This window comes from Anolis sagrei, chromosome 4 (assembly GCF_037176765.1).
Source record: "Anolis sagrei isolate rAnoSag1 chromosome 4, rAnoSag1.mat, whole genome shotgun sequence".
Taxonomy (NCBI): domain Eukaryota; kingdom Metazoa; phylum Chordata; class Lepidosauria; order Squamata; family Dactyloidae; genus Anolis; species Anolis sagrei.
The window spans coordinates 145,990,132-146,009,005 of NC_090024.1; the positions used below are offsets into that span (position 1 = coordinate 145,990,132).

At 41.4% G+C, this 18,874-nt stretch overlaps 1 protein-coding gene across 3 annotated transcripts in view; it reads right to left on the reverse strand.

Moving 5' to 3' along the window:
• The window catches only part of BCAR3 (BCAR3 adaptor protein, NSP family member), a 142,360-nt gene that overhangs the window by 9,213 nt on the left and 114,273 nt on the right, over positions 1 to 18,874 (reverse strand). For all 3 annotated transcript variants that reach the window (XM_060773976.2, XM_060773977.2, XM_060773978.2), the window contains 3 exons: positions 12,888 to 13,330; positions 10,398 to 10,498; positions 6,920 to 7,539 (listed from right to left, as the gene is read on the reverse strand). In XM_060773976.2, the coding sequence (XP_060629959.2) occupies positions 6,920 to 7,539; positions 10,398 to 10,498; positions 12,888 to 13,330 (1,164 nt within the window). The remainder of the gene's footprint in view (positions 1 to 6,919; positions 7,540 to 10,397; positions 10,499 to 12,887; positions 13,331 to 18,874) is intronic.

An 18,874-nucleotide genomic window follows, 5' to 3' on the forward strand; every position in this document is an offset into this window, starting at 1 on the left:
CTCTAACTAGGACTAATAAATAGATTGGCTTATGTGCCAGGCTGGGGTGCATCTACATTGTCAAATTAATGCAGTTTGACACCACTTTAACTGCCATGAAGCAATGCTAGGGAATAAGGGGAGTTGTACTTCCACAAGGTCTGTAGTCTTCTCCACCAACGGATGCTGATGCCTCACCAAACTAATGCTCCCATGATCCTATAGGATTGAACCATGGTAGTTAAAATAGTGTCAAACTGCACTAATTCTACAGTGTAGATGCACCTCTGGTCAAAGTCAATGAAAACAGTATGTAGTTTGGAGAGGCAGAAGTTTCTCCAGGCCAACACTGATATGTGCTAATGCCTCTTTTGAAGGAACAAGAATGGAGTCCTTGGTGGTGCAGTGGGTTAAACCCTTGCTCTGGCAGGACTGAAGACCAACAGGTTGGAGGTTTGGATCCAGGCAGAGCAGGTTGAGCTCCCTCTGTCAGCTCCAGCTCCCCATGCAGGGACATGAGAGAAGCCTCCCATAAGGATGGTAAAACATAAAAAAAATCCGGGCATCCTCTGGGCAACATCCTTGCAGACAGCCAATTCTCTCACACCAGAAGCGACTTGCAGTTTCTCAAGTCACTCCTGATACAAACAAAGGAGCAAGAATGGGTAAAATCAGCTTTCTATTTGCCCCTTTGACACTATTCAATTATAGTTCTATGATTCTACTTAAGTGGCATGGCAGTGTCCTCTGGAATCTTGGGATCTGTAGTTCGGGAGACACTAGAGTTCTCTCAATGAGAATTCTTAAATAGCCCTGTCTACACTACAAATCCCAGGATTCCATAGGATGATACCATGGTAGCTAAGTAGAATTCAGTGCTATAATGGTGTCGTGTGAAAGGGCCATTACTGATATGCTATCCCTACCTTCATATCTTCCCTCCGATTCCTACTTCCATACCAGTTCGATATTGCTTTTTCAGGGACAGCTCAGCTATTATTTTATTACCATCTCTGGAGTGGAACATTTACTAATCTTGTGATTCCCCTCCCATCTAACTCATTGAACATAGGTGTTAGTGACTATATCTGATTTTAACTGTTTGACTTCATTTTTTTGTTTGTTTCTGGAACGTAGCAATGAATCTTACTGTCTTTTATTTTAAGATGCTTCTGGAAAACAGAGGGTTAAGAAATGTATTTGATAAAATAAGTAAAAGAGTATAAAATATTGTTCGAAACAGTATTTTCATAAAGGCATATAATGTAGCCCATTTACGAATGCTAAACAGGTCCAGATTTGATTAGTGTCTAGATGGGAGACCACAAGGGAATCTTATGAATTTCATAATTGAAAGGAGAATGCCAATAACTCAATGGTTCCCTAATTTAATTTTAAAATGAGGGAAGGGGAAAGTAGAGGGGGTTAGAATGATAAGCAACCATCCTGTGGGCTTGCAAAGATCAAATAGGTCAGTTACTGAAGAAAACAATACCTAATCATTGCAAAAGGTTCACTTTACATCCCCATAATTGCAAACAACACAATTACATACAGAAATGAGACCAACAGCATTTCTTCAAGATAAAGAAAATCAGTTCTGCCACAACTGAACATGGATGTGGGTTTAGCTCGCAATCATGATGAAATGGTTAGCTATAAAAATGTGTTAGAATCATAGAATAGAATTATAGAATAATAGGGTTGGAAGAGACCTCATGGGCCATCCAGTCCAACCCCCTCCCAACAAGCAGGAAATTGCACTGAAAGCACCCCTGACAGATGGCCATCCAGCCTCTGTTTCAAAGCCTCCAAAGAAGGAGCTTCCACTACACTCCAGGGTAGAGAGTTCCACTGCTGAACTGCTCTCACAGTTCAGGAATGGTTTGTTAATGGAAACCAACTGGGAAAATCAGTTTTGTGCCTGACAGTAATCCCTGGTTGGTTCCAAATTTAAGAGATAAAAACCCCTGTATTTGAAGAAAGGGGCCTAGGATATAGTGGAGGCTTCTACCGGGAGAGGGTGACAGAGCCCCCTTCTATACTGCCATATAAAATCCAGAATATCTGCTCTGAACTGGATTTTATGGCAGTGTAGACTCATATAATCCAGCTCAAAACAGATAACATGGATTATCTGATATGATAATCTGAATTATATGGCAGTATAGAAGGGGTCAGGGCAGCAAAATTAGCTAAATCCTCTTTCCTGCTGCACAATCTGTCATGCTGCTTTGGAGGATCTCCAGATTCTTTGGAAAGTGTTGTATATGTATGCATAGTGGAGATCCCATTTGAGCTATTCCCCCACCTCCTAGGCGGATAGTCTCTGGGAATATTTCCATCATTATGGGCCTGCCAAGGTATTAGAAAGAGATGAGAGAAACAGCTGGGAAATTTTACAGCTTCTGCCTGCAAAGCCCCAGGCATCATGATGACAGTAAACTTGCGACCACAGGCCAAGTCCCATTAGGAATATCTTCACTATCTGGCATGATATAGCCCTGTTTGAGATAAAGTAATCCCATCCTTCTATCTTTAGTAATTAGGCCTGTTGGTGGTGGAGGGGGGAAGGTCACCCGTCAATCTATGGTGTCCACATAAATTTCATAAGAGCTTTCTTAGGCAAGGAATATTGAGAGATACTTTTGCTTGTTCCTTTCTCTGAAAATATAGCCTACAGCACCTTGTATTTGTTGGTTGTCTCTCATCCAAGTACTAACTGAGCAGACCATGCTCAACTTCCAAATTAAGATGGGATGTGCTACTTTTAGGGCATCTTGGACCCATTGGGCTGAATTGATTTCATATGGAGACCATTTGTTGACTGTGGTGCAGTGACTCTAGGAAGCCAGCCATTCCCTAGTGCCTAGTGTACAATGGCCATCATCAATATAGATTAATCTCTCTGAGTGCTCCTTGTAATGAGGAGGAGTGTTCAAATGGTCTCCTTCCTCCTGGTACAACAGGCCACAGCTGATGCCGACTTGATTTATAGCATCCTCTGGGAGAGCAGCTGATGCCAACAAACTTGTAATTGCTTTATGGGGAGTTATTCAAAGGGGTGTCATTGAACTAATGGCAGAAAGGGGGTGGGTGATCATTACGAAGAAAGGTAGAGGCAATGGTATTTGTTGCTGGGGAGGGTATCAGAAAGGAATTCAAATTACTAGCTCAGTTTCATAGGAAGTGTGGGAAATGGGGGGGGGGGGCTTCCACACATTTCACCCATTTAGCTGCTTCCAGATGAGTTTCACCAACAACAGGTATCATTAAAAATAAAACTAATGATACTTGTAGATACTTGTTATGCCAATATTTTGAAGTTATCTCTGGTCTTTTTTGCAGCAACTGCCAGTTACACCCAGGCAGGAATGTCCTACTAGTACATTTAGATTAGTATTTATCAGCATGGCTGATGGCCAGCTTGTGGTATTCAGCATACCTGGCCCATGACTTTTCTGTAAAAGCAGTCAACCTTCTGGAGAAAAAATGTTTTCTGGAAATATCCTTATAGGGCTATGCAGGACCTGTGTATATCAAAATAACTCATGTTTTCTACTTAGGTTTTAGTTCAGGGATGGAAATTATGCCATTATCTAGATCAGTGGTTCTCAACCCCAGATGCTTTGGCCTTCAACTCCCAGAAATCCTAATATCTGGTAAACTGCCTGGGATTTCTGGGAATTATAGGCCAAAACACCTGGGGACCCACAGGTTGATAACCACTGCTCTAGAGACTGATGTACTTCATCTCCCAACATCCCTCTCCATTGGCTATTTTGCAGATTTCACCTGTCTAAAATCATCTGGAGAGCCACATGATTCCCACCCCTTTCCACTAAGAGGAATACTAAATACATTGTGTTAAAAGAGTTTAAAAAATTTCCTTGTGACACATTTAGTGATATGTTGTCGAAGGCTTTCATGGCTGGAAATACTGGGTTGCTGTGAGTTTTCCAGACTGTATGGGCATGTTCCAAAGCATTCTCTCCTGACATTTCGCCCACATCTATGGTAGGCATCCTCAGTGGTTGTGAAGTCTGTTGGAAACTAGGCAAGTGAGGTTTATATATCTTCCTCCCACCCTTATATATTCCACAGATATATAAACCTCACTCGCCTAGTTTCCAACAGAGCTTGCAATCTCTGAGGATGCCTGCCATAGTTATCGGGAGAGGATGCTTCTGGAACATGGCCATACAGCCCAGAAATCTCACAGCAACCAATTTTTAGTAATGTGAAAGAGCACCCTTCAAAATGTCACACTGGGAGTGTGCCTCTCGGACTACACCCCAAAAGAGGATCTTGGGGAGAAAATATGGTTTTGATCTACCTCTCTCATGATCCCCTGGGGAAATACTGGCTTAAGGCGTTCTCTGAGTTTTAACCCCCAAAAGTAACTTCCATGCTCTGTACAAGAAAATCTAAATTATTTATTCCTCTAAAGACAAGTTAATCTAGATCCCATATTTCAAAGGCAGCTCCACTAGAGGGCAGAATGAGCAATCCAGGAGTCCCAGACTTACGGCTACCTTGAAGCCTCCTGTGTCCTTACCAGCGACCTTCCTAATTTCCTTCTGAACCATATTCTCAGGAACCAAAGTCATTCAGCATTTACCAAGATTGCCAAGGAGTTAAATCAATACTCCGACAAGAAATGAATGCTACTGTCACAGTACTCACTACCTCTTAATATCCACTCTTGCCTCCATAACGTATGAAGAATTTTGAGGAGATCCCCTGAACATTGTGACTAGTCATCTGACTGTACCGTTCTGGCTACTTCAGTGAACTAGGAGCCAAACATGTGACCCCAATATACAAATGTGGTGCTTAGCTGAGCATGCAGAAACACAATACTAGCTAACACACTAGATATACCATTATTAAGCATGCAGAACACAAGACTGGTCAACACACCAGCTACACATAAGAGTGACCATGCTTTAGCTACAAGCCCAAGGTCTCTCTAGCCCAGTGGTTCTCAACCTGTGGGCCCCCAGATATTTTGGCCTCCAACTCCCATAAACTCTGGTAACAGCTGGTTTCCCACAGGTTGAGAACCACTAGCCCAACGGTTCACTTACACTGCTCCACCATATTCCTATGGCAAGGGAATGATGTGGCCTTTGGATTTTGTTGGCCTGTAAGTCCCATTAACCCTAGTCAATACAACCAATGGTGAGCAATACTAGGAGCTGTGTCAATAACATCTAAAGTGCTGCATGATTCTCAGAATGTGGCCTATGGAAAGTCCCCCAGCACTATTGCATTCCTCAGCAATTGATGTACAAGAGCATTCATCCTCTGACACTGAAGATGATAAACAGCCATCCTGACTAGCAGTAGTTAACAGTCCCAGCTTCCATGAATTCAACTGTCTCCTTTTAACGTAGTCCAAGTTGGCAACTTTTGCTACATCTTAGAGCAGTTAATTCCTCATTTTAACTATGTGTGGTGGGAAGAAGTACTTCCTTTATCTGTCCTGAATTTCCCAGTCTTCTGTGTCAGCCAGATAATAGTATACTTTAATGATATCAGGCAGGATGTTCTGAATGGTTGTAATATCTAATCCAGATTACTGTCAAAATGCTTTAATACATTGGCTGCTGATGAATAGCATCAGAAAACCTCAGTGGGTCGAAAATATAGCAGGAAGAATATTAACAACCCTTAGCCATGGTGAACATCTTTCATTAGCATCTAGGAAGTTCCCAGGTGCAACTCAAGGTGGTAATTTGGGTCTTGAAAGTATAGAAAAGTATGAAACAATGTGGAACAAAAATATCTGAAGACCCATTTCCTCCCATATTAACCTATCTGTTTGCGTAAGACATCCAAGGTTTGGTGTTAGATAGTTGTCAACTGGAGACAGAGCTTTCTCTGTAGTAGTATCCCACCTCTGAAGCTCCTTTCCTAGGTATAGTATCCTGCCTCCTGAAATTCTCTTCTTAGATAAGCTATCCCATCAGTTTGTTTTGTTCTGCAGCTATTGTTGCATTTTACTGATCTTAACCGGGGGGGGGGGGGGATGTTTATGTTAGTTGTTATTGCTTTGTGTCATTGTCTTTCCACTTTTTGTATTTTGCGTGTTTATACCTTGAGTGCTTGTGAGTCACCTCGAGTCCCTAGGGTAAATGGTGGCAGGGTATAAATGAAGTATTATTATTATTATTATTATTATTATTATATCTAGAATTCTCTTTCTAGGTACGACTGCCTAGTGACTGGTAGAAATTAATTGCATTGTCCCCAACAGTGCTGATTTTCTGCTAGTTTTGCTTTCTGCTTTTGAATACTATTTGTTTATATCTGAAGTGTAGCACAGGTGTGTTACCTGTAAACATGTGTTTGTGTGTAAAACAGGAAGAGAGAGAAAAGATGAGTTAATACTGGGATTTTGTTGGTCAGGTACTAGTGACATATGTTAGGCTTAGGATGTCGTAACTGCTTCATGTTCTTGCTTGTGATGACGGCACTATTTTCATGACCACAAACGACCCTGAAAGTCACTTTAAAGCCAGTCAGCCATTCAGAGGTCTGAGCTATTGATGAGAGGGACGCTGAAGGATGATGTGACCAGTATCTTCTCTATGAGGCAGTTTTCAGCTCACAGTATCTTTCACGCATGTCATCCTACAGGTTCCTGTAACACAGATCTCAACTGCAGTGAATGGTTGTCTGGTTTTTAAAATGGGTTTCAGGGGTGGGATGGGAAGATAGTGTAGCCACAATATCCTAGCTACATATTTGATGCAAAATTCTTGGACAAAATGTATCAAATTAAAAATATATATAATCAAGGCTTGTGGCCAAAAATCTTTAGATATTCCCAGTTCTCACTGTTGCATGAGACAAATGGATGTGTTGTTTCAAATAACAGTTTTGTTCAGGCTTGTTTATACACACACACACACACAAACAGAGATAGCTTTACCTTGCAGTCCATCTTAAGTATATGGTGAGCAATGGTCTTTGCACTGTTGTTAGTGAAAAACTCCTTCACCCTTTTTAACATGGCCGTCTCCAAGGGTTTGTTTTCCAAGGGGAGGAGTTTTGACTCAAAATTGTTGGGCTGGAAACTGGAGACCATCTCAAGAACGGGCGCCACAAAGACGTCACTCTCGTTGCTCATCTCTGTCTGGGCTGTTAGTGGGTCCACAGAACTCAGGAAAGAATCCCTGTTGTCCAGGATCAAATAGTTCGGGTCAGGATGTGTCCCATTCTCCTTAGTAGTCAGATAGTCTACAAAGCTGTTCTTCTGGCATAAAGATTGCTTTGAAATTCTACAGTCTGCGGGAAGAGCTGCATTCAGTTCACAATAGAGCACGTCTGAACCGTGAGATGGCCTCAGAAAGGGCACTTTACTGGGTTTAGGTGGTGGCTTCGGATAGAGTTGGCTATCCGAACCCCTGAGGACATCATTTATTTGTAACTCAGAAGCAAATCTCCGAAACATCAGGGGACTCAGAGCAGGTTCGCTGCCCGTCCTGAAGGCCGGAGACTTTCGACAAGGGCTGGTTTCTGCTTCATTTCCCTGAGACAGGTGTCTTGAACCTGGAGGTCAATATGGGAAAGAAATGAGACAGTGTTAACAGATGTCAATGGCAGAAGACCATTTAATGCTGGTGAAATCTCAATGGCAGCTGAATGAGACAAAGAGACAGGGGGAAAAAAAAACTTCCCAACCCATCTCAGAGCACACAGCAAGGAGTCGGGAGCCAAGGAGTCACACGGTTTGGTCATAAAAAACCCACAAAGTGTGTCAGGCTTTCCTCTTCATTCCAACAGTTTCAGAGGTTGAGCTTGAGGAGTTGTTGGGAGCCCTCAAGGACAAATCATCCCTTATACAAAAGTTATCAGGAAGTAATTTCATTCACTCAATTTTCCGGAGAAAACATGATTAGTCTTACAAAAGCACTCACTCACAAAACTAACTGGCAGATTTTCATGTTTGAGCCAGAGTGCATGTAAACAAAATGTATTATTATTATTATTTACTTTATTTTTAGCCCACTGTTCCCTCCAAGAGGACTCAAGGCGGCTAACAGCCAAAGCAGAAGTTTACTCCAATCAGATGCCTTCCCTATATGTTCGTTTGCAGTTCCCATCATTCCCAGACTGCATAACTAAACATACGTAGCTTTTCCAAACTCTGCCATTCTCTTCAATTCATTCACTCATATAATTTATATCCTGTCTTTCACCCAAAGATGAGAGTCCCAAGGTGGCTTACCAAAATTAAAAACAGTTATAATAATATATAATAATAACAAGTAATTTAAAATAATTAAACAATAACACCATCAATACATTAATTTCAAACAGTTAAAAAGTGACAAAAGGTCATCTAAATATCCCATAAAATCACACTGGTGTGCTCATATCTTCTGGGGCTGCCAATTCTTCTCTAATGGGAAATCTTTCAGATCACTTTAATTCTTCACAATGCCATATCCTGAAGATGTGCCACTTACAGAAGGGCAGGGAAACATACATGTTCCTGAATTACAACTATAAGAGAAGACCCAGCCAGCAAATCCAGTGGTGAGGCATGTTGGGACTTGTATTGAACCATAATCTAGAAGGCCACCATGACTTGAAGTTCACTGGAAAACTCCACCCAAATGGTTCCCCTTCTGCTATGCAAAGCGGCTGTACTGTCACATTGCTCAGTGGTGACTGTGACAATATTATAGGCTCTACAGTCAGAGGTGGAACATCTCCAGGGCTTTGAACAGGAGCCAGTTTGTAACAGAAGCTGACGGGCAGAAGGAGAAACAAGAGAGTGTGACTCATAGGAAGAGTCCCACATTTTGTATGGAAAGAACATTTCCTGTAAAGGAGAGCCTGAGTACATAAGGAGTTATGACAAGCATGAACTCCAAGGGTCTGCATGGCTCACTCGGGATCAGTCAGAATGTTAATTGCTTCCAGAAGGGAGGAACATACCGAAAAAGGCATTTGAGGCCCAGCTTTGAAGGAGCAAAACTCTTTCTGACGTAATAGTAGATCTTATTGATGGGAAACTTTAACTGGCTTGGAGCAGAGAACACAGCCATTATTCCCCTCCTCCCTTAAAATGACAGGAGGCCAAGTCCAGCAAACATTCTTCCAACTCATTTGGTTCCTCAAAATTAAAAGAATATAACAAGGACCACACTAGATCAAAGAGAAGCCCCTTCGAGCTCGGTCTCTTGTTACAATTCTGCCCAAATAGATACCACTGGGAGACTGATAAGTCAGACATGACAACAATAGATTCTGCAACAAAGACGGAGGGCTGGAGGGCAGAACTTGAAATAAGCACACCACACACAAGATGAAGGACAAAGGACAAATAACAAGGCTTGGACCAAGGCGAGACCGTGAGGGGAACTGAGAACACACACCCTCTCCCACACACAAAGCCAGACAGTGGGAAGTCACCACTGTATATTATGTTTTGGCTTTTCTGACTCCAATTATTTATTAAAGGTTCTTTTGCTGCCACCAATGTATTATTTCATAGGCCACCTCTTTCAATGGAATGTCTCAAAAGCCACACAAAGACTTCAGTTGGAATAAAACAGGAATATGTTGTTTGTTTTGAACAGTCAATATGCGTAATGGTTTCAAATGACTTATCAGGCTTTACTTCTTACAGAGGGTGGCACTTATATCTTGGGTTTCTTAAACAAAGTTTCCCACACCAAAATCCAAACAGGATCTTTTAAAACCTTCTGGTTCTCCTTTCCTACTACAGCACTCTAAACACTATAGAGGCCTATAACTATTATCCTCAAAGAGGTTGCTATCATTTAATAAACAGTTCCCAATTCCCACCCTCCCTTACGTCCCTCCTTCAAAACTCCTAACCCTTCTTCCGTGCTAAACTCCTGTCTTCTTCCATCCCAAACTCCTAACTGAACTTAAAGTGGCTGCTTCAGCTCCTTCTCTTTCCCTCTGGTTCTGCCCATCTCCAGTTACTAAGCTTTTACCTCCAATTTCATCAGCCAATCAGACTGCACTTCTGGCTAAGAGGCTGCCTGATCACTCCACTCCCTCAGCTCTCCTTATCTCAGCAAGCTGGGCCTGTTTTCTGACTTTTACACCAACCCTTTAAGGAAGGCCAGTCCATTTCAGACTCCTTCTCAGGTTCGCTGGAACTGGGTAATTTATTTTCAGGAAGGAGGAGGTGGAACATACATGTAATGGAGGAACATGCCTTTCTCTGGCCTGAAGGTTATTTAGAGTCACGTCAAACAAGTATACCGGTGACATTACTATCAAAATGATTTATAGGAAATTAAGAAAAATAGGCCATGACTGCAGGTCTACTTGGACAAGACAAAAAATATACAATTTGCCAAGAGAATCTTTAAAGCAAAAATCCTGTGAAAAGCATACCACATTCATCTCCATTTCAAACATACCTATTGGAAGAAAACTTTCTGACTGGTGAGCCTTGAGAGGGAACCTTTTCTCCAGCACATGGTCCAAACATGCTGGGTGGCTCCCACTTTTTTCTTTGTTTCTGAAAGGAGAGAAAGAAAAATAGCCCAATATGACACTTTGACAGTTCAGGGTTGCATTTCCACATGCTTCCTTGTCTCCTTAGTTTCTATTTAATTTAGTTCTAGGGAGAGGAATGAGGTAGGTATACACACAAAGAAAAAAAGTGTGCCACTTCTAGGGCCAGACCAGGACATTTTGCGGACACATGGTGCATCCAGACTAACCAAAAAGTCCCAGATTTTGTTCCTAACTATTCCAATTTTATAGTGGATTAAAATAAAGTGTCCCCAGTGACACAGCGAGTTAAACCGCTGAGCTGTTGCACTTGCTGACTGAAAAGTCAGGGAGCAGGGTGAGCTCCCCGACTTTTAGCCCCAGCTTCTGCCAGCCTAGAAGTTTGAAAACATGCAAATATGAGTAGATCAGTAGGTACCGCTCTGGCTGGAAGAAAACGCCACTTCATGTGGTCATGCTGTCCACCTGACCTAGGAGATGTCTACGGACAACGCTGGCTCTTTGGCTTAGAAATGGAGATGAGCACCACCCCTCAGAGTCAGATACAACTCGACTTAATGTCAGGGGAAACCTTTACTAAAATAAAGTGACTTGGGGAATGTGTGTAAAAGATCTCTGATCAGATTACAAGCCAAAAGAAAACATTCTGGGATAAAGAAAAAGCGTATGGATATCCAAAATAAAATGGAAAAGAACAGGAACAAAATCTTGGACTTTCTGCTCTTTATAACCAGTCTGGATGCACTCTGAGACGAAGATGAGGTATCACTGCTCATCACACCAAGGCTATCAAACTTTCATCACATGTGCAGGACACACTACACATCACCCAGAGTTCTGTTGTCAAACATATCATGATTCCTCCCGACATCTTCAGCATTTGCCACCTCACTTAACCACAGCGGTAAGCAACTTGGGTGGGTTCAGGTCAAAATGGTCTCTCCCAGGCTGTAGCTAGCCCATGAATATTTAAAAAGTAACAAATCAATTTGTATTTTCTATTTCTTCACTTCTATTTGAGAACTGGAATTTTTTGAGGATGCTGCACCTTGTTCTATGTTAAAACCATCAGCCCTAGAGCCACCACAAATGGAAGAACCATCCTTCTGTAGCAGTGATTCCCAACCTTTTTTTGACCAGGAACCACTTTGACCAGGGATCACTTGATCATTTTGACAAGGGACCACTTTGACCACGGAAAACTCTCCAACATTAGTACCAAAAGGATTCTGAATCAGTTTTTTTTTTGTCAACTTTAAATTCAGTTTGGTTATTTGGGATGCTGATTTAGAACATTGCATTGGACAGACAACATCAGCTTTAGTTTCTGATACAGAATGTATGCCATCCAGTAGTCTCCATCTGCCCACAAAAAAACCATATTTAACCATTTAGAGCTGATGTGGTAGTAGTAATCGTTCGTGGGTAGTCAGCCTCTCTCCTCCAGACATCCCCATTACTTTGGCACTGTAAGAGGGTTTTGTGAGAACAGTCACTCTCGTTGCCATGTGGTTTCAAGGCAACGGTGTAGTAATGGAAGGCTGCAGACCATATTTTTGTTCTTGTGAACCACTGGTAGTCCACGGACCACAGGTTGGGAACCACTGTTCTACAGAATAAGGTTGATTCTTCTATAAACCGTTTTGCAGAAGGATTGAATTCCAGACTGTAATTTCTGAAACAAGGAAATACTTATGCAAAACAATGTGTGTTTGTGTGCGCAGTTAACCAACAGAATGAAAAAATGTAAAACAAGCAAAACATGTTGGCTGTCCTTTTTGTTAGTTGTCAAAATGGATGCCAAACTGTTTTGGTCATGTGAAATTTTACAGTTTAGTTTAGTTTTTTAATTGTTGAGTGCCAACAGTGCTATACATGGGGTTTTTCTATCTCCTTGAAAGCAATAGTCCTAAATTCCAAATACATCTGGCAGAAGAATGCAACAGAGTTGTGCTGAAGGGCCTGGGAAACAACTAAGAGGACATATTTTGTCAGATCTGGGTCAATGAAACTGGGAGACTGCTTCTGCAGAAACAAGAGCAATATTATACAAAAATATAGCTTTAATTGATTAATCTATTTCTGATATTATTTAAAATAACACCATGGGGGCAAACTGCAGTGAACGAGACAAGCCATCCTCACAACCTCTGAAGATGCCTGCTATAGATGCAGGTGAAACGTCAGGAGAATACGTCAAGAACATGGCTGTATAGCCCAAAACCTACAACAGCCCATCTTCATAAAGTTTTTTAAAGTCTATCAGAGGGCACTTGTAATGTTTATTAAGTAATACTCATCGCAGCAAAGATATGGAAAGTCCCACTAGGGATATATTCTTTTTTGAGGCACAATTGTGTTTTGAACTGCTTCAAAAGAGAAGGCTGCAGTACCTTAAAAGGTTTCCCCAAACTGAATTCTGCTCCCTGGCCAGGCGGTTGCACATATTGAGGCTGAGCCTTTTTGGAGTATCGATTTGTCCTTCAGGAATGCTTCCTTCTCTTTGCATGCCTTGGGAAATGCCATATTTCTCCTCCAAACAACGCAAGGGAACGGTCCTGTTGATGGGCTGAAATATAATTGCTCCGCTCTGCTTTGATATCGGCCGGCGGTTTCCTACATAGCACCGAACCAGGCCGGGGATGCTATCAAAACTTTCGTCTTCAAAGCAGTACTGAACGCGACAGTAAGCTTCATTGAGCCTCAAGATGGTTTTATTGATCTTGAAATGCTGAGAGATGTTTTTCCACTGACAAGTAAGGACAAAATTCCCAGGGCTGGAAAGCGAGTCCCGAATCAAGAAATCTCCATCTCTCTGAATGAGGCTTTCTGCCACCTACAAATGGAAACAAATGAACTGTTATTGGATACTCATGTGAATGACATTATTTTACTGAAAAGCATGGTCTAAGACTAAGTTGTTTTTTAAATTTTGGCTAAAACAAGAGCAGTTATTGCCACAAACAGTTTTCTTTTCCAAAAATGGGGCATTCAGGGGATCCTAAATTATGGAAAACCTAGTTTCCCACATAATTATTATTCCAATGTGTCAAAATCTTTCAGTCATGTTCGACAAACTTTGTTCCTTTTGCCTTTCCAGAGATTGTCTTACCCAAAAATTCTGCTTTTCTGTGTGAGTAACCTGCCAAATTTTACTCAACCATGCTCTCTGTTTTCTGGCATTGTCCACAGTTCCCAGTGCCTGACACAGACAATTTTAGCTTCTATTAAAGAAATTGGCTCTTGTACAAAGACTGAAATGACTTCTCAGCTGAAATTCTGACTGATATAAAAACAGAGGCAGGATCCAAGAAATAATGAGAAATATGAAAAAGACCGTATCATCTTGGACCGTTCTATTACAGACTGGATGACCTCACAGGGCTCTAGAAGTATAAAAATTGGAAGGAGGAGAGGCTCACTGAAGAAAAGGCAGGGTGTAAATACAGTGGAAAAAATAAACAAAAGTGCATACTTAACACTGCTCTGTCAGCAGTCCTCATGCATTTTAATTAAGAGACGAATTACAGAGCACATAAGATTCTGAACAGGGAGCAATGACCTCAGGTATGTTGCTGTTTACACTCGATCAGGATTATAGTTTGCCTTCTTACTCCAAACAGCTGATTGCCATTTGTATACTGTACTCAACTGTGAAGAGCTTCAATCATCGGAGAGCGAGAGTCGCTCTAACCTTCAGAACACACCTAGTTCACTTTGTTTTCCACTCAGATGAAGATGCCTGCTGTGTTTTCAATCACAACACAACTAATTATGGAGGCTGTTGACTGAGAGAGCTCATAGCAGAACAAACCATTTAATCTCCAAGGCTCCTCAGAGAACTCTTTGTTCTCATTTGCTGCTGCAGATTGAGCAGCAAATACTACTGGAATTTTTCAAAGGATAACAAACTCAAATCTGTGAAATGATCAGAATGCAATACAGGAGCCCCTGGTGGCGCAAAACCCTTGTGCCAGCAGGACTGAAGAGCGACAGGTCCAAGGTTCGAATCCAGGGAGAGTGTGGATGAGCTCCCTCTGTCAGGTCCAGCTCCCCATGCGGGGACATGAGAGAACCCTCCCACAAGGGTGGTAAAACATCAAAACAATTGGGCATCCCTTGGACAACATCCTTGCAGACAGCCAATTCTCTCACACCAGAAGTGACTTGCAGTTTCTCAAGTTGCTCCTGACACACACCAAAAAAATAAATAAAATAAAACCAGAATGCAAAGAGCTTTGGGTACAGTAGTACTAGAAAGACACAAAGCTATGATGGAACATTGATGCTTCAGTTTTGTGTCTTCACGTCATTCCTGACTTATGGTGATCGTAAGGGGATCTTATCACAAAGTTTTCTAGGACTGAGTGTTTGTGGCTTGCCCAATATCACCCAGTGGATTTCTGTGGCTGAGTGGGGAACCAAACTGTGGTTTCCAGAGTCAACCCATTATACCACGCTGGCTTCCACGATGGCGCATGAAAGGGTGCAAAACAACAGAATCCATTGTTTAAGCTGCATTCTCTACTCAGTAACTCCATCACTTGTCCCAATAAAAAGAATAGAATTTGTAATAATAATGACAATAATAATAATACACTTTATTTCTATTCCGCTTTATCTCCTCAGAGGGACTAAGAGCGGATTACAGTATACACATAAAAGGCAAACATTCAATGTCAGCATGTCTGCATGGGACGCCCTTTTACTTTCCCACCAAGGTGGTACCTACTGATCTACTTGTATAGCATGCTTTTGAACTGCTAGGTTGGCAGAAGCTAGTGCTAAAAGTGGGAGCTCACACTGACTCGCGGCTTCAAACTGCCAACCCTCCAGTCAGCAGATCTCCTGCTGCTAGCGGTATAACCCGCTGCACTACCACGGCCCATGGTATCAATGCAAAATTTGGGAAGATATGCCCTGAGGATATAGAGTTTGTACTGTAATGGTACATGCTCTTTGATAAGATCCCTACAACTACACCATATGTCAGGATACATCAAAACCACTGATACAATTAATGTGCCCTGTTTTCAAAGCTATAAGTAACATCTATGTGTGTAGGCAAGCAACAACAGAACAATAAAAAGTAGCAAGGACGAGTTTAATTCTTCCCTCCTATTAGTGGTCCAAATGAAAATTACTCCACTTCCCTAACTACTATTTTCAGTGAGACGGATGCCACTCTGGGAGAACAGTCAACATCAGGACTCAGATGTGGGATGAGAGGGTGTCAATTCATTATTATAACCTCTGATCCCAATGATGTTCTTCCTTGACACTGTTGATATATGTTAAGACATTAAATCAATGTCATGCCTACATTGTTACAAATGCCAGGCATAATATTATGAGGCAGAATAAGTAGTAGACTTAGCTCTACTTCCTTATCAAAGTTTCCTATGGAGTAGCTTGACTCTGACCATGATAGATATCAAAGGTTTTTGCAGCTAAGAATGAGTGGAGAGAAGCAGAGGAACTATCTTATTTCCATTCAGCCATCAGAGATAAAGAGGGAAATTCATACATGATCAGGGCTTGTGGAGATCAGAAAAAGCTACTGGGCTGGATGGAAACTCCCACAGGCCACACCTAGGCCAAATATGGAGACTTCATAGTCCTAGGGTGCATCTATATTGGGAAATTAATGCAGACTGACACCACTTTAGTTGCTATGGTTCAAGCTATGGAATAGTGGGATTTGTAATTTGGTGAGCCACTAGCAATTTTTAGCAGAAAAATCTAAAGACCTTGGAAAACTACAACACCCATGATTTCATAGCACTGAGCCATGGCAGTTAAAATGTTGGAAAACTGCCTTCATTTTAAAGTGCATATGCATCCCAATCATATTAATTCCCAAATAATTACCTTCTTTTACTTCTAGGCCAGCTAATCCTAACATATCCACCTTTTCCAATTGTCAGAAACAAGTTTTTTATAATAATAATAATAATAATAATAATAATAATAATAATGCAGATTTTAAAGACAGAGAAAAACTTGAAACTAATGTTCAAATACTCAAAGATGTCAGATGTTCAGATTGGCAGCTGGATGGGAGAAAGGGGAAAGGAGGTGAGCTGCCTACCTGTGACTCAATAAAGTACTCGGGGGGGGGGGGGGAAATACGTGAGTCGTACACTATTTTAGTTTCATTTATCACCGGGTGAAAATATTTACTGCAAGCTGAAAGGATTCTCTGAGAAGTACAGACAGATAAATCTACTAAAACCTGTGTGAATGACATACGTTGCTACATATAGGGTTCAACTGAGAAATAGGTCACCTATGAGGAGTCTGAATTCCAATCACGGCCAGATTATACTGTAGATCATAGAATAACCTCCATCTTCCTGTCAGTGTAGCTTGCCTGGGCTGCAACAGAAGCACAACTATTTCATTTTAATGGGTCTAAAGTGTCATTGTCAGTCAACGCATTCCCTCAATGGATTTCATATTCTGGTCTTCTTTACTCTAATGTAATTAATTCACAACCTTGGAATAGCATTGTTAATGAATTCTCATTTATCATCAAAGAAGCTTTAGTTAATAAACATGTAAATTTCGTGGCCACTGGTTTCTGTTGTCCCTGAATAGTTTCCGGGACTGTTATCCACAGGGAACTTAGAAGATCTGCATTTTGATCACCGACTCATGCTGTTTCAGTTGCATTTGATTTAAACAGTAACGGCTGCTTTCAGACAGATGCTGGGGTCCATGTTAAAATTATTAGAAACGCCATGACGGAAGGAGAGAATAAATGTTGCTTAACACTTTTAACGTTCCAAATATGGATTCTTGAAAAATCATTCCAACAAGATTGTTAGAGATGGAAAGGCCTGGAAAAACCCTGAGGGAAAAACCAGTCCGTTCCCCCCCCCCCCACCGTTTTTCGCAATTTTCCCGGATTTTTTCTGTCCCCCTATTTTCTCCTTTTTTCCAGGCCTTCCCATCTCCAGATTTACTCAGATTTAAAATCACCACATTCACATTTCCTGTTAATATGATTGCATTCTGTAATATGCGGCATGTGCTTTTGAAATTCTTGCTATGAGAAACCCTGCAATCAAAATGAATAGTGAAAAATTTTGTATGTAGTAAAGGTTTCTCCTTGACATTAAGCCTCGTCATGTCCGATTCTGGAGAGTGGAGCTCATCTCCATTTCTAAGCCAAAGAGGTGGCGTTGTCCGTAGACACCTCCGAAGACATGTGGCCAGCATGACTGCATACAGCGCTGTTACTTTTCCGCTGAAGTGGTACCTACTGATCTAGTCACATTTGCATGTTTTCAAACTGTTAGGTTGGTGGAAGCTGGGGCTAACAACAGGAGCTTCCCCTGGATACGAACCACCAACCTTCCGGTCAGCAAGTTCTGCAGCTTAGCGGTTTAACTAGAAACTGCACCACCCCGGCCCCATATGTATATACTTGAATTATTTTAAAATACACTTAATAAAGTTATTTTAAAATAAATCTGCATGTACTTATTTGGTGTTAAAAAATCTGAAGGTCTCTTGTACAAGGAAAGGCTAGCAGAGAACCATAGTAAAAGGCAAAGTATAAAAATCCTAAGACCTTGACTGTTATATGTAAAACTGAAAGCTGGCATTTTCAGGACAGATTACAAGGATAGGTTTTGTGGCATGTAGTAGATTCTGTACTTACGTGACAAACCTATTAGCAGTCTTAACACATGGCTGTATTCCCAACTACAGACATTTAAGACATGGTACAGATGATTATTTTAGGTCTCAAATGCCAGTGATATAATTGGATTCAGAAGCTAAGTATACAAGTTCATGGAGAGTTATAATGGGTCAAAAGCTGCCACTAACTAATGGATTTCAGCATGTCTCTCTAAGATCACATTTCTCTGTACTCCATGGCAAGCTGAATGATAATTAGAGGCAAAAGAAAACAATCCTGGGATTTTCCAGGCTTGAATGATTCACTACTGCTCTAAAGTTCTACCAGACTAAAACTTGGGAAAGTTACAGTTTTGGACCATAGCCTCCATACTCCCCCAATCTGCTACAATGATGCTTAATGGATGATTCTAGGACTTTTGATCCCCGAAAAATAATTTTTCCAAGCTCTAATTAGATTGACACTCTTCTTGCTTTCTTCCAGCAAGTCCTCACAACCTCTGAGGATGCCTGCCATAGATGTGGGCGAAATGTCAGGAGAGAATGCTTCTGGAACATGGCCATACAGCCCAGAAAACTCATAGTAACCCAGTGGTTCCAGCCTTCGACAACACAAATAACTTTCTGTTTCATTTTCACTTATGTGCATAAATGCTTCTCTAACCAGAAAGATTTGTTCAGGTCACAGATCAAAATAAATGATAGATGTGCCCCATCGTCCACATTCCCG